We start from the raw sequence: 13807 nt of genomic DNA on the forward strand, positions 1-13807 counted from the left end.
GACAACAAAATATGCCAAATTGAAATGTTGAGAGTTGGACCAGGATCAATACTTCATACCAAATGTATTTGTTTTTAGCAGAATAAAATGGTTTATGGGTTTAGTTACAATTTGTTCAAACTAGTGTACATCTTAAGCAATTTTCTAAGGAATCAAACTCTATAATCAGAGAAGGCAGGTAAGACAGAAATGTCAAAATTTTATATTAGTGTGTATATAATGGAAGATATTTAGCTTAATATTTGGTTTTATCTAAAGATTGGTAAAGTAAAAATACTTTTCTTCCTTTCATTTATCTACATATCAACTCAGAAAGATCAACAAAACAAATTAGATGCCTTTTGTTATTGGATGGTAATTGTCAAAAATTTCGAGTGACACGGTAACAGGGAAATATTTCACTGTTATATCACAAAATCCTATTGCTGATTTGGTTTAAATGTGGCAAGCCACTTTAACCAGATCAAATATTTCTTTTTTAAGCCCAGACATTTTTACAGTGCATCATTATTCATCACCAAACACCATTTCTGAAGTAGCATGTATCACTAATAGCTCATCTATCTGAGAAAGATCTAGGATTGACTGATTACTCAACAAGCCACCGGCCACCGGAATCTCCACTCAACATCCTACCAACAACCACTGTAGATGGACACAGAAGTACGCATATTATGAACACAGACTGAAGAGAATAGAGCTTGGTAAGAGCAACGTGGTGGCAATCAACCTGGATTCACCAAACGGAGAACTTAAAACATAAAAGCTCTCATCTCTTCCTGGAGGGATAAACACAAAGTATCAGAGGACAGACACAAGAGACAATTCAATTCAAGACAATGTCCATATGAAGATAGAAATAGTATGGATGGAAACTATGGAGGAATAAAGAAACAGATGAAGAGGGAAAAAACTTGGACATGTTTTAGTTTGTGTTCGTGCCATTGATATTTCTCCATTAATGATATTTCTAAGGAATCATGTCAAAGTTTTTTGTATATGAGCTTCTTTATGTGGGCACCTTCTGTTCCAAGAGTTATTTGTGAGTCCCGTTATTTCATATACCGTGCTAATACAGTGGCTCATAATATAGTTAAATAATTACTAATACTTACATCCCATGCTTATCCTGTGGAGTAAAACTCGTAGTAGATCAGAGACGGCAAATTTTTTTAACACTGAGGACGATAAATATGAAATTTTCTGATCTGAAGGCAAAATTATCAACATTCATGTCAATGTTTAGAATAATGACCACTCTGAGCATTAATACAGGAAAGAACAAAGGGTTTTGTATATACAGTATTTCTGTTGTTTTGTGGGTCTTTCATTTTGTATATTTTCTGTTATTTTTCTTTATTTAGACAGATGTGTTGTGTATTTTTCTGAATGTTTTTTTTTTTTAGGGGTTTTGTACATATATATATATATATTTGTATTTTTATTGTGCTTTTGTACATTTTTCTAATTTTCTGTAGTCATTTTGTGTATTTCAGTTATCGTGTGGTATTTGATTTTGTGTGTTTTTGTTTTGAATATTTTTGTTCTTCTTTTGTGTGCTTTTCTGTAATTTTGTTTGCTTTGTGTGTTTTTATCTAATTTTATACATTTTTGGAGTCATTTTTATTATTGATCCATTATTTGTGTTTTTGGTAGTTTTATTTGCTTTGGAAGTCATTTTGTACATTTTTGCTGTTGTTTTGTGTATTTTTCTTACGTTTGGTACATTTATCTTGGGGCCCAGAATAAGTGTGCATGTGGGGGAATGAAATGAGGTCGGTTGACAGAACAAAGTGACTGACAGACAAGTTTGTATTCTTGCGCGTTGCTGGTGTTGAGAGAGCCTGAATGGAACAGTCCATTTAATCCAACAGGAATGCTGCATTCAGGATTACACCAACATTTAATATACATTTAGAGGGCTCCAACATACTCTCCACTCATTGTTATTTGTGCTTGAAATTGTGTTTCAGTGGCTTCCGACTTTTTTTAGGAGCCATTTTCTGAGTGGAGAGATGTTTCCACATGTTCAAAGAGTACGTCTCAAAGGCATTCATGGGCTAAAACAGCACTGGCCACAAAGGGTAAAGCCATGTTGTATCATCAGCATTGTCAAACCTCATAACATTCTACACAGCTATAACGAAAAGGAAAAATGGAATTCGGACGGAAAGCATTTAATGGCTAAATATTTAAAAGCAAGCTTGGGAAAAGTAGAAATCTAGCCACGGTAGCAGCAGAGAGCTTAGAAAATATTGCATATTTTTATACAACATGCAAAAAAGAACAAACTAAACAGGCAGAAAGGGAAGTTTCGAACCATGGACGAAAATATAGGAACTGAACAAGGGTGCACATTGGATTTAGTTGCACAAGTCGTGAGCGTTATGCAATTAAATCCATAATTCACACCAGAAATGCAAAATTCAACACGGTTAGGGTAGAAAATTGGTCTTTTTCTTGGATGAAACTTCTCTGAGGTAAAAGTCTACCTGTTCCTCCCGCAGCGCTTGCGCCTTTTTCGTCTTGCTCTGCCGATAGTATTCCATGATCATCATGGCAGCGTAGATTTTGCCCACCGTCAAATCTGTGGCTGCTGAGAAAATGACAAGTTACCCTGCACGATTAGACCGGGGTGAGATGGGACCCTAAGCCGTGGGGGAGGGATGAGAGTGGGGGACAATACACACCAATACACTTACAGAGAAATACACCATAGCATGCAGAATACACCCGTAAGATGGGGACACCTGTGCTCCGAGCCAGTCCATCAGCCACAGTTGTTGACCTAATAATTAATGTGGGGGAGGGAGGGAGATAAAGGGGGTTTAACTTTTTCAATTTTGATTAAAACTTCCACCAGGGTCAACTATAGTTGTAATCACGTAATTGAAAATGAATTACAATTATGACGTAATTATATTTATAATTGTAACTGAGATTCAGATAATTGACTTTGTAATTGTAATTGGTTAGCATTCAATGATATAAAAACTATCAATTACAATGTAATTATTAAAAGCAAACCTGTAGAACCATGTTACAGTTCTATGGCTTACATATATCTAGTGAATAATTATTAAAATATGTTTCAGATCAACTTTTTGTACTAACTGTCAGTTTTCTTGTCATTTTACTATTTAAAAACATTTAAACCTAGGGCTATTCTGATAGAAAAAAGCCCCAGACGTCCACACCAAAAATACGAATTCCAATATTTTCATTGATTAGTAAGCCTGTGACACGGTTATTCATTTACTCGCCGCTCGTGTGACTGTTTACTGCAAGACCTGTGCACATGCCTCTGCATACATCTGTGGAGCCAAACAGTAGTTTAGTCCACTGTGCTCGTCTTCTTTCAGAAGCATCATTTGACATCACGTCTACAGAACTGCGCGGGAAATTTATACCCGGATTAGCAGTACAAAACGTATCACATAATCTGTTCAAAAGGTAGAAATGTGTGTGGACTCATTCACTTTGGTTGTGAGCGTTTCATCATTCATGTTTATTTTTTCACAAATCCTGCCCTATGATCCATTAAAGGTCAGTAAATTAAATACGTAGTTGGGTAAAAATAATAATGAATTGTAATTGGAAAAAAATGCCAGTCACCGTAATCGTGAATGAGTTGTAATTAAACATGGATAATTGAAGACTGAATTGTAATTGAAAAATGTAGTTGACCCCAACCCTGACTTCGACTGTCCATAAATGTAGACATTAGTCAGTGTTTCTAAATGAGACACATCTACTTTATTCCTTCCAAGAACAAAAGTAGCTGGTGAACCTTGATCTGAAGCAGAGTTGACCTCACTTAACAGTTACATTACACCACGATACAGGTTACACAATAAGGCAGATAGTCTTTTCACAGGCAGATTTCATTGCGCTAATTGAATCTGTTAAAATCGACTACATAGTCAGTCTTATCATGGAGTCTAAGAAGTAGGTAGTAGCCACCTCACTATGAAACATGTGGAAGCTTTAGCCAAAGGGTTATTGGGAAACAGAAGCTCAATCTTTTTCTACAAACTCTGGACTTGTATCCCCAAAGTTTGGATAAAACACTGAAACATTAAGAATCAGAAAAACATTGAGCATCATTTGGATCAATAACTGTACTCTCAGGCAGTAGCATCCTGTTTCAAAGTGGCATGGCTACAAGTTAAACCATAAAGTAGTGTATGTGTGATATGACCACACATGTCCTTTCTTCAGCATTATGTCTTACACCGGGTTTGCTTACATGCATTTAGCCAAAGAAATGTCTTTGTTCTGCTAAGCCAGCATGCTTTAACAAGCAACCAATCCCTTAACATAACAAAATATGAATAACTAAGGACAGTTTAAGAGAAGTCACAGAACGTTTATTAGCTTTCTTGCTCCTAAATTCCTCCTGTAGTGAAAAGACTTCTATAGAGGATCTTCTATAGCAAGCACCCCCTGATACCAGGCCTGACTGAAAATGTGTTATGTTGTTTGTATGAGAGATGTTCCGTATCTATCAGTTATAATAGAGAGGGCAGTCTTTTTTACAGTGTATGGTGTGGAAGAGTAGAAGATGGAATTGGTGACTTTTCTGCTTGAAAGGTAATCACTGCTTGATTTACATTATGTTTGATTTGTAATTGTTATACTAGAACTCTGTAGTGCATGTGTTGTTTATGTGCGCGCAGCAGCCTCGTGTGGATGCTGTAAGAGACACATGTGGCTGCTGCTGCTGCTGAGGTGTGTGCATGTAGAGAGTGAGAGAAGCGCTGCAGTAACATGCTTTTAACAGAACATGTTATATCACTGTGATGTTGCTGTCGGACTAACGTTAGCTTGTTAGCTCCTCTAAGGGAGGGACTTTGGAAAGTTTAGAGGCTGGGCAAGAGAGCAGCGGGAAGGGCGGGGGAGGGAGGGATCTGAGAGTTGCGGACTGCACCATTAAGATCTTTTTAATGGTATTGATGAGCATCATAAAGCAGATTCTAGTGTAATCGAGTTGGATTACAGTAATTATACTTTCACATCTTAGCTAGTGTATGTGTGTGTGTGTGTGTGTGTGTGTGTGTCTGTGTGTTGTGTCGTAGTCTGATCAGGAGATGCAAAGCACTGAATGACACTGGCTGGTTGAAGCTGTCCTCTTGGTGAGTTGTGATTGGACTTAAACACACACCACTCTGAGCTGTTTTCCTGTAACTTACCCTTGTGAGGCGTGACCAGCAGGTCCAATGTCTTCTGTGATAAGTTTGGCCAAATGGCCATCATCTCCTTTCTCAGCTCAGCATCCATCTGATGCTTATCTGCACCGCCTGTTTACCAAGTGTCCCACCATAAACACACACAGGACATTGGTGCAAATACACATAAAAGAAAAGCATATAGAAACAACCCATACACACGCACGCACGCACGCACGCACGCACGCACGCACGCACGCACGCACGCACGCACGCACGCACGCACACACACACACACACACACACACACACACACACACACACACACACACACACACACACACACACACACACACACACACACACACACACACACACACACACACACATATACACATATACACATACACACAACACAAACTCCAAAAACAAATAATATTAATCCATATACACACATTCACCCAAGAAAAAAGACTTTGTTAGTACAGCAACAGGCAGAGTTGTTTTGCTTTGGCTTTAAATATAAGAAAAAGAACATATGATGGAAGTCATCCCACTAATGCTGTTCAAAAATCATTAAAAACAGTTAAAATTGTGCTATAGGTCTTATGTGAAGTGTATTTCTTTTTTCATTTGAAAAGTTAAAACTAAAACTGGCATTTCATAAAAAAAATATATATATTTCAATGATCTTAAACATACATTTAAAAAAAGAAGAAATGAAGTATCTTGGTTTAAAATACTTTTTACGTGTTTTCTATGTATCTAACATAACAAATTCTTGTGAAAGGAAAATATATAGAATAGAGTATGTAAAATACATTATAATTATCACAATACCAATTTTACATTTGTTTGTGTTCATAAAATTGCATTCATCACTGTTGTTTAATTATAACAATTATTGATGAAGTTTTGGGGATAATTTTTATTTAACTCTGGTAAATTGAATCAACACATAACCTTGACGTATTTATTATGGTAAAATTATTTCAAGCATTTTTTTTTTAAAAGGCAAAGAAAAGCTGTACCCTTGGCAATCTTTATATCCAATGCTGTTCTGATCAGCGCCATGAGCGTAGAGTTAAAATGCACTGTGTTGTCATCGGCAACTGGTAGATCCATGCGCAGCAGCCTCTGTGGAGAGCCAATCAGGACAAGGGGATGAGAGAGGGGCGTTGGCCAGGCTATCAGAGTCAGAATCTTTGGGAAATATGGAAGGTGGGTTGAGAGAGCTCTATAGTCAACAGCCAATTACAGCTGGACTGGATTTGTTTCCAAATCAAAGTTATACCAATAACAACTAAGTCTTTTTCATTAGGATTGTATCCAAATTGTTGTGTTGCTTGATGAAGAGAAATCTGTCTCCTGCTTTCGTAGTTATTTTTCCAGTGATACTCTACAACACACGACGGCTACCCAATGAGGACCATTTGCCACTGTGCAACTGTGAGAGCCGAGAACCACAAGGGTGAACAATCGGAGCCAAAATGGCCTCCGACCCAACCTGTGCCCATGTTCCCAAATGTGTGAATGCACGGCAGCATTTACACATCTCTGTTGTTACAAACATATAGATATCAATACAGTACACATACATATCCCATTTGATCACTCCCAACCCAATAACAAACAATGTTCTTCAGAGACTCCAATTAAGAGTTTTTAATTGGAGTCTTTTGGGGGAAATTAGGTCGACCAAAGAACAATAACAGTATCACTGGCATGTAGCTGCTATTTTTCAGGAGAGTTCTGTTTCTTTTCTTTTTTTTGATAAAAAAAAAACACAACAACCACTGAGACATCTGCTATAGAGCTCCCCTCACCTATCAGGAGTTTCCCTGTCTGGACTTTGTCTACATCAGGCAAAACCAATGGAGAAACCTGCAGATAGAACAAAACAAGCTGTGGCAGCTCGTGTCCACTTGTTGTTCCTATCCTGAACAGTGAACATCCATTGGCTTTGCCTACGAACATGAGCGTTGGGCACTCTACAATGGCAAGCACGCACAGTAATACAATGGCGGTGGGGTTGTGTACGTGCTTGTGTGGACGTCGGGCATGCAACAGTCCAAGTGTTCGACAGGCAGAGGTTAACGGTCAACACCCAAGGAGAATCAGCGGCAGGCAGCAGGCGGGGTCTAAACCGCACGTAACAATGCAACAGAAAGTACAAGAATTGCATTGAACACACAGCAACACCCCCATTAAAATAACCCATGAACATAAGACACACACACAACATGCAGCATGCATTTTACTCTTGTTATAAAAACCTGCAACGGTTCCCTCCTGCCCTGCCCACTATCTCCCCCCACATTGACTTTGAAAACCCACTTTCACAAGCAGCCGTGCATCCGCGCAAGGAGAGTATCCTCAATCCAACTGGATTGATTGTAAAAATGACAGATTTTTTTATTTAATTTTTATTTTTTCATTTGCTCTCAAATTGTTTGTGGATTTTTATTTAGGTCAAGATCTCTCTCAATGCCAAACGGGTGCAGTGTCCTAAAGAGTGTCAGAGTTAGAAAGTATTAGAGTAGTGGCATTCCCTGGAAGAAGAAAAAAAAAAATCAAAAGAGAATATCAAAAAGGGATGACTGATGTTCTTTTGGGGTTTTCTGGACCAACTTCCTGTTACAATAGCAAAAGGTAAAGGAGAAGGGGTCTATACACAGGAAACATGGTAGGTAAGGGAGTTAGTGGAACTAAACTAGGTTAAATTGTTTCATGAAAATGTAATAAAAAAATAACAGAAAAAGGCTGAGAATGAAGAGGTGGGGGAATAGGGTCGTAAAAGAGTCAAAGAGGAACCAGGAGACCGTGGGAACTGGTACTATGTTTTAGTGTGTGTAGGTAAGAAGAAGAAAGAACAGACGCTGGAAATGATCCAACAGAACAAAAAGTTCAAAGACGAGGACCAAGAACAACACCGACAGGTCTAAAGGCCAGGTCAACAACTAGTCATAGTTCTCTACTTATTCCTCATTTAAGAGTGGGAGACATCGTGCTTACTGGAGGAAAGGTCAGGAACTTCAACTTGGCGATGCTTTCACTTTCAGCTCTAAAAAAAGTTTTTTTAAATTGTAAAGATGTGCAAAATGACACTGAGGGTAACCATAAAAAGAGTCCACCACTAGGACAAGTTGACGTTGTGTGGACGGAAACGTAAACAAAGAAAACTGCAGAAAGAGTGAGTTCAGCTCCACAGAGGAAATGTAATGATGGAATGTTACTAACAGTTGTGGCAAAGAGAAAGAGTGAGAATGTTGATGAAGAAATAAATGAAATGAAACAAAAAGCAGGCACAGAAGAAAAAGAAACTGAGACATTTGGGAGAAAAGGTCAAATAGAATAAAAAGGGTGGAAGATAACTGAAACTTTTTTTAAGGCATTTTGTGTTGTTTTTGATCATTTAAATAGTTGATAATCCACTAATGACAGTCACTGTTTGTCATCTGAGTCTAATGTCTGCATATTTACCAGGAAATGTGACTAAAGTCCCATCTCATCTTCAGTTATAGAAAACGTTAACACCAACTACAGTACTTGAAAAAGAAAAATTATGATCAACACACTAAATGAATAATATTCAGTCAGTAAGTTCAGTTCTATGAGCCTTACATTATTGTGTTGGAGTGTTAAAGTTTTCTGATAATATATAAAATATACTAAAGTTGGATATGTATACCAGTTAAAAGAGAGCAACATGGTGAACTATCTCCGTCCTAACAATGCTCAACATTAAAAAAAAAAATAGTATTCAGAGAAGTTGTTGTTTCTATTAAAACGTCACATAACTCTGATCTATTTGTAGTTGAGGTGGACCTGACTTTGTTGCATTAACATAAAGATGTGATTAGCATTGTTGTTGGCCTTCGCTAACAGCAGTGTTAGCCTTTGCTTTGCTAAATCAATACGAGCTTTACATTGCTATATCAATGCTAGCTTTGCTTTGCTAAGGTTTATATTGCAAAATGAATGCTAGCTTTCCTTTACTCAATGAATGCTAGCTTTACTTTGCTAAATCAATGCTAGCTTTGCTTTGCTAAGTCAATACTGACAAAGCAAAGCTAGCATTGATTTAGCAATGTAAAGCTAATATTTACATTGCTAAATCAATGCTATCTTTGCTTTGCTAAATCAATGCTAGCTTTGTTTTATATGCTGTTAGTCTTCCTGATGGACGATTATATTACTGGTCTCAATATCTGGTTTGGATTATTATTATTATTATTATTTTTTTAAATGCTAACATTCAAACAGTGTTTTAAGCTGGTTGTAGGGTTGCCAACAGTCCTATAAAATATAGGATTGTTCTACATTTAAGAGAAAACTGTTCATCCTTTAACAAACTTCTTGTGAAAAAACAGGCTGATAGTTGAGCGAAGAAAAGAGAGCAAATAACAGCGGATTTTGATTAAAAAAAAAAAAAAAAAGTCTGCAGATTAAACTGAGCTTTCAGAACTACAGATGTTCGCTCCTTACTTATCTACTAGGGGTTCTCAATTATCTCAAATGATAAAAAAAACTGCCCTTCTTTAAATAGTAGGTTTTTTTTGTTATGCCGTTAGTAAAATGTTTACTGTTATAAAGGTGTGACTAGTATTTCCTGCTATCCTGCTGTGATATTCTGTATTACCTCCCAGCTATAAACTGCTCCATATTTTCATTTATTGCTATTCAAGTTGAATTTATTCGTCAGTTTGCCTTGGCTGCAGTATATTGTTTTGATTAAGAATAAGGTTTTTTTTTCTCGTTATTTAAAGAGGATGTTAGTTTAGAATTTTATGTTTTAGTAAAAAAAAAATGTGTGTATGCCGTGGTCGGCATACCTTAATTACCAAAGTATGTTATGACAAACAGTGCAGTTACATGGACGAAGAAATAAAGACGGTTTTTAACTGTAATGCAGACCACACCTTCCTAAATTACGAAATACTAAAAGCACGGTGTTCGCATTGAAAAAGTATGAAGAAAATGTCAGAAGACTACCAGTTTTTTTCTATTTGCAAACAAACTACATTTTTAGTTTGGTTTGAGAAATGTCAGAAAAAAGAGAATGAGACAAAAGACAGAGCAGGTGAAGATGATGAAAAGACAACGGGACAATAGTTGTGGAATGTTGAAACGCAGGAGCCACATTTTGACCCTGAAAGCCAAAGTTTTTTCTCAGATGTCAAAAATCCATGAAGCAAAAAAATTTAAAAATAAAAAATCCAAGTGGGCCAGAACTTTTTTCTACCTACTGATCATTTGTTTGTACAAAGAGTGTGGATATGTGGTGATGAATGTGCATGTGTGTGTGTTTGTATGTGTGTGGTATCGTGCCATCCACAGGAATAAGAGATGCAGAGGACTGAAGACTGATAACCTTGCCGGTCCCTCTGTACCTGCATCGTAAGCAGAGAGTTGCACTTTGACAAGAAAACCTAAAATTAAAACACCGAGAACATTTTTTTTCAGGAAGATTGTAAGCAATTTTGATGTAAACTTTAGATAATGGCAGTTTACAAAAAATAATATACTGTATTTTAAAGTTAAATGCAAATCTAGAATTGATGGCAAATGACACTAATTATTATTTTTTTTTAATGAATTTGGTGGAAACCTCAGACTTTTTGCAAAGATGTTTTGTGAGTCCCTAACTGAATTACAGAAGTAGCAACACATGGAAATCTTGTTTGAAAAATCACTGAAGAAAATTGACTTACTCTCTGAGTTCCTACTTCTGTTGTGTAATCTTGCATATATCTATGCTACAGTGAGGTTTTTCTAGATTTGGTGCAAGCGTCCGTGCAGGTTGCAGAAGGACTGGCAAAGCCTCCTCCGTTCCCTTGCTCCTGCGGCCTGACAGGAGGAAATAAAAGCAGGAGGACTGACTACAACTCCACTGTCACTTCACTTCACCACAAAAGCCCATCCCTCCATCCCCGCGGTCGGAGAGAAGGAAGAGAGGACAGCGCTCACCACCACCACCACCAGTACAACCACCAACAGACAATGAGGAAAACATCACTAGAAGGAGGGATGGAGAGAATAGGAGGAGCGAAGAGGAGAGAAGGAACAGGAGGATTCAACAGATGTGAGCTGAGAGGTTCTCCTCCCCAGCGATGGGGAGGCTTTAAGACAGAGATTGAGAAAGGAGGTAAGAAAAGGATGAAGGCGAGTAGTGGGAGGTGGGGTTGGTGGCTGAGGAAGGGTGGGGGGGCAAGGTGGGGGGCGAGTCTACCTTATAGGCGACCCGGGCGGGACACCTCTTCCCGAGGCCTAGCGGCGGACACATGTGTCTTAGCATCTGATACATGTCTGTGTAACTGATCCGGCCGCTGGGGTGGCCACAGACACACACACACACACACACACACACACACACACACACACACACACACACACACACACACACACACACACGCGTTCCACGCATGCGAGCGTTTAACGGCCGCATGGCAACAACCACACACACACGCATCCACACAAAAACAAACAAAGAAAGACAACATGTTGACCAAAGGAAGAATACGATGGAGGGGAGGGTAGAGGGACGGGATGGGTGCACACAGGGGTGTTTGGGGGACAAAAAAGGAAAGGAGGGGAGGGGGACAAACACACAGAGGTTATTGATTTGATTACTGTGGAATATGTGGTTGCTGTGGTGAGAGAAAAAGAGGACGAAAGAACGAGAAAGTGCCATAGAAAGGGATTTTTTTATACCTAGTCTGGTATTGTAAAATATAGGAACATTTAGGGAGGAGAAAAAGGAAAGGGGGGAGGGGAAGACTGAAGGAGGGGTTTTAGTATAGTTAGTTCTTCGGATAGCGTTCTATGCGAGGTGAAACCATCGCTCGAATAGAACTGGCAGCGGGGCTTCTAGCAGGCAAAGAAAAGCACTGCTGCAGGGATCGGAGTGAGTCACAGGGACAAGTCAATGCAGTTTGTTACTAAGGCTACAAGTCCACTAGGAACCTCTGTGCACAGATGCATTATGGGAGCCCTCCCTGATGAAGAGGAGATGGGTTTCTGTCGTAGAGTCTCCACTATAATGTCAACCTAATTTCTCTGAGGTTCTTACATTCATTACCGTACCTTCCTTCACAGTTCTATCTAATAGCTATGCACTAAAAAAGTATTTAATAAACTCTTTCACAGTATCATAATGTCTAGATGTACTGTGTATAGAGTGACATGTTCCCACATAGTTCCTATGATATAGTTCACCCATTCTCATGTACACAATTCATATCATGTAACTTTTGTTCTTGTACATTGTAAGTTTAGTATTCTTTCATTAAATGCCAATTTCCCAACCTCACCTAAAGTTTAAAACTTTTTTGTAACATCTGTGATTTGTGTTCCCAATGTGGAGGTCAGAGAAATGTAAAGGTAGTCTACAAAGACCCTCTACTTCGCATTCTCATTTTAGAATTGTTGCCACAGTTTTAATCTTAACATTTGAAAAAACATCTAGCATTCCAATTCAACTACACCCATTCTTCACCCATTCTACCCCAATAAAGACCGAATTTGAAATGTGTACATCTTAAAATGTATTCAATTCAAATAATTCTTCTGATATTTGTGGTTTAGTTTTACACTAAAACATTTACTTTAGTTGCTTATGGGAACTTAAGCCTCCTAGCCTCCATGAGCTCTGGGGAGAGAAAGGCTGTTTTGCTGGTAGGCAACTTCCTGTTGCTGGTTCTCAGGCCAGATTTTAAAACACCTATTGTACTTCCCCTCAATCTGGTTGGACCTTGAAGAAAACTCTCTGAAGCATCTGTGCTCTATTGGCATCTGACACAAGTTATTCTCTTTAACTAAGAAAAACTTTCTTGACAAGCAAATACAAAGGATTGTTTTACAAATTCTCCCATAAGCATCTGCAGATGCACGTACTGAAGGATCCTGGTGGACAAAAGCCATTTTATTGCTCAGAGATATTACCCCAAACACACACACACACACCCTACCCATTGTCTTCTATTCCTACACCCAAGAGTCACAAACAGAGCAGGTTTGGTCATATCATTGTGGAGCATAAAGTAAGAAGAATTGATGCACACTCTACCTATAAGGCTTGTTACATTATTCATTTCAAACATGTCTATCAACTTTAGTCTTGGGGCCAATACGTTAGATATGATTTTGATCAGAAGTGTCTGAATGGAAGCACTTTACAGATGGATATACAACTCAATTTCTGTTTGCACGGAAAAACAAGGGATGGCAATCTGATATAGAACTTTAAGTTTAGCTAACTTATGAAGTCAGTCGGCTTTAAACATGAAACAGCAAAAAGAGAGATGTCTCTTCTTTTGACTTGAGTCAGTTTTGGCCACGTTAGTAGAGTTTTAAGCATTTGCGTTTGAATTCAAACATCTTTGATGACTGGTGTGTGGCTGTAACCTACCCAGTTCACGACAGGTTGCAGTTTTTCCAGAGTCAAATTGTTCTGGCGGGTGGTTATGTGACATATTGTAGGCTAAGTTAAGTCTATTTTGTATAGAATTGTACAGGCGGATTTAACTATGACCAGTAGGTTTCAGGCTAGAGTCCAGACAAAACGTAACACCTGCTCCTCCAGGTTGGGGGGTTGGGCGTCGTACTAATGACTCATCCCCGTAAAAACATCACTTCAC

General features: G+C 38.4%; 1 protein-coding gene across 31 annotated transcripts in view; it reads right to left on the reverse strand.

Moving 5' to 3' along the window:
* Positions 1-13807, reverse strand: part of cacna1ab (calcium channel, voltage-dependent, P/Q type, alpha 1A subunit, b) — a 191650-nt gene that overhangs the window by 28778 nt on the left and 149065 nt on the right. For 18 of the 31 annotated variants that reach the window (XM_028446747.1, XM_028446613.1, XM_028446586.1 and 15 more), the window contains 3 exons: positions 6200-6305; positions 5193-5300; positions 2493-2596 (listed from right to left, as the gene is read on the reverse strand). In XM_028446747.1, coding sequence (XP_028302548.1) covers positions 2493-2596; positions 5193-5300; positions 6200-6305 — 318 coding nt within the window. Of the gene's footprint in view, positions 1-2492; positions 2597-5192; positions 5301-6199; positions 6306-11400; positions 11498-13807 lie in introns of all 31 variants that reach the window. The other 13 variants (XM_028446764.1, XM_028446780.1, XM_028446647.1 and 10 more) reach the window with 3 other exon arrangements.

Source organism: Gouania willdenowi, chromosome 1 (assembly GCF_900634775.1).
Source record: "Gouania willdenowi chromosome 1, fGouWil2.1, whole genome shotgun sequence".
NCBI lineage: Eukaryota > Metazoa > Chordata > Actinopteri > Blenniiformes > Gobiesocidae > Gouania > Gouania willdenowi.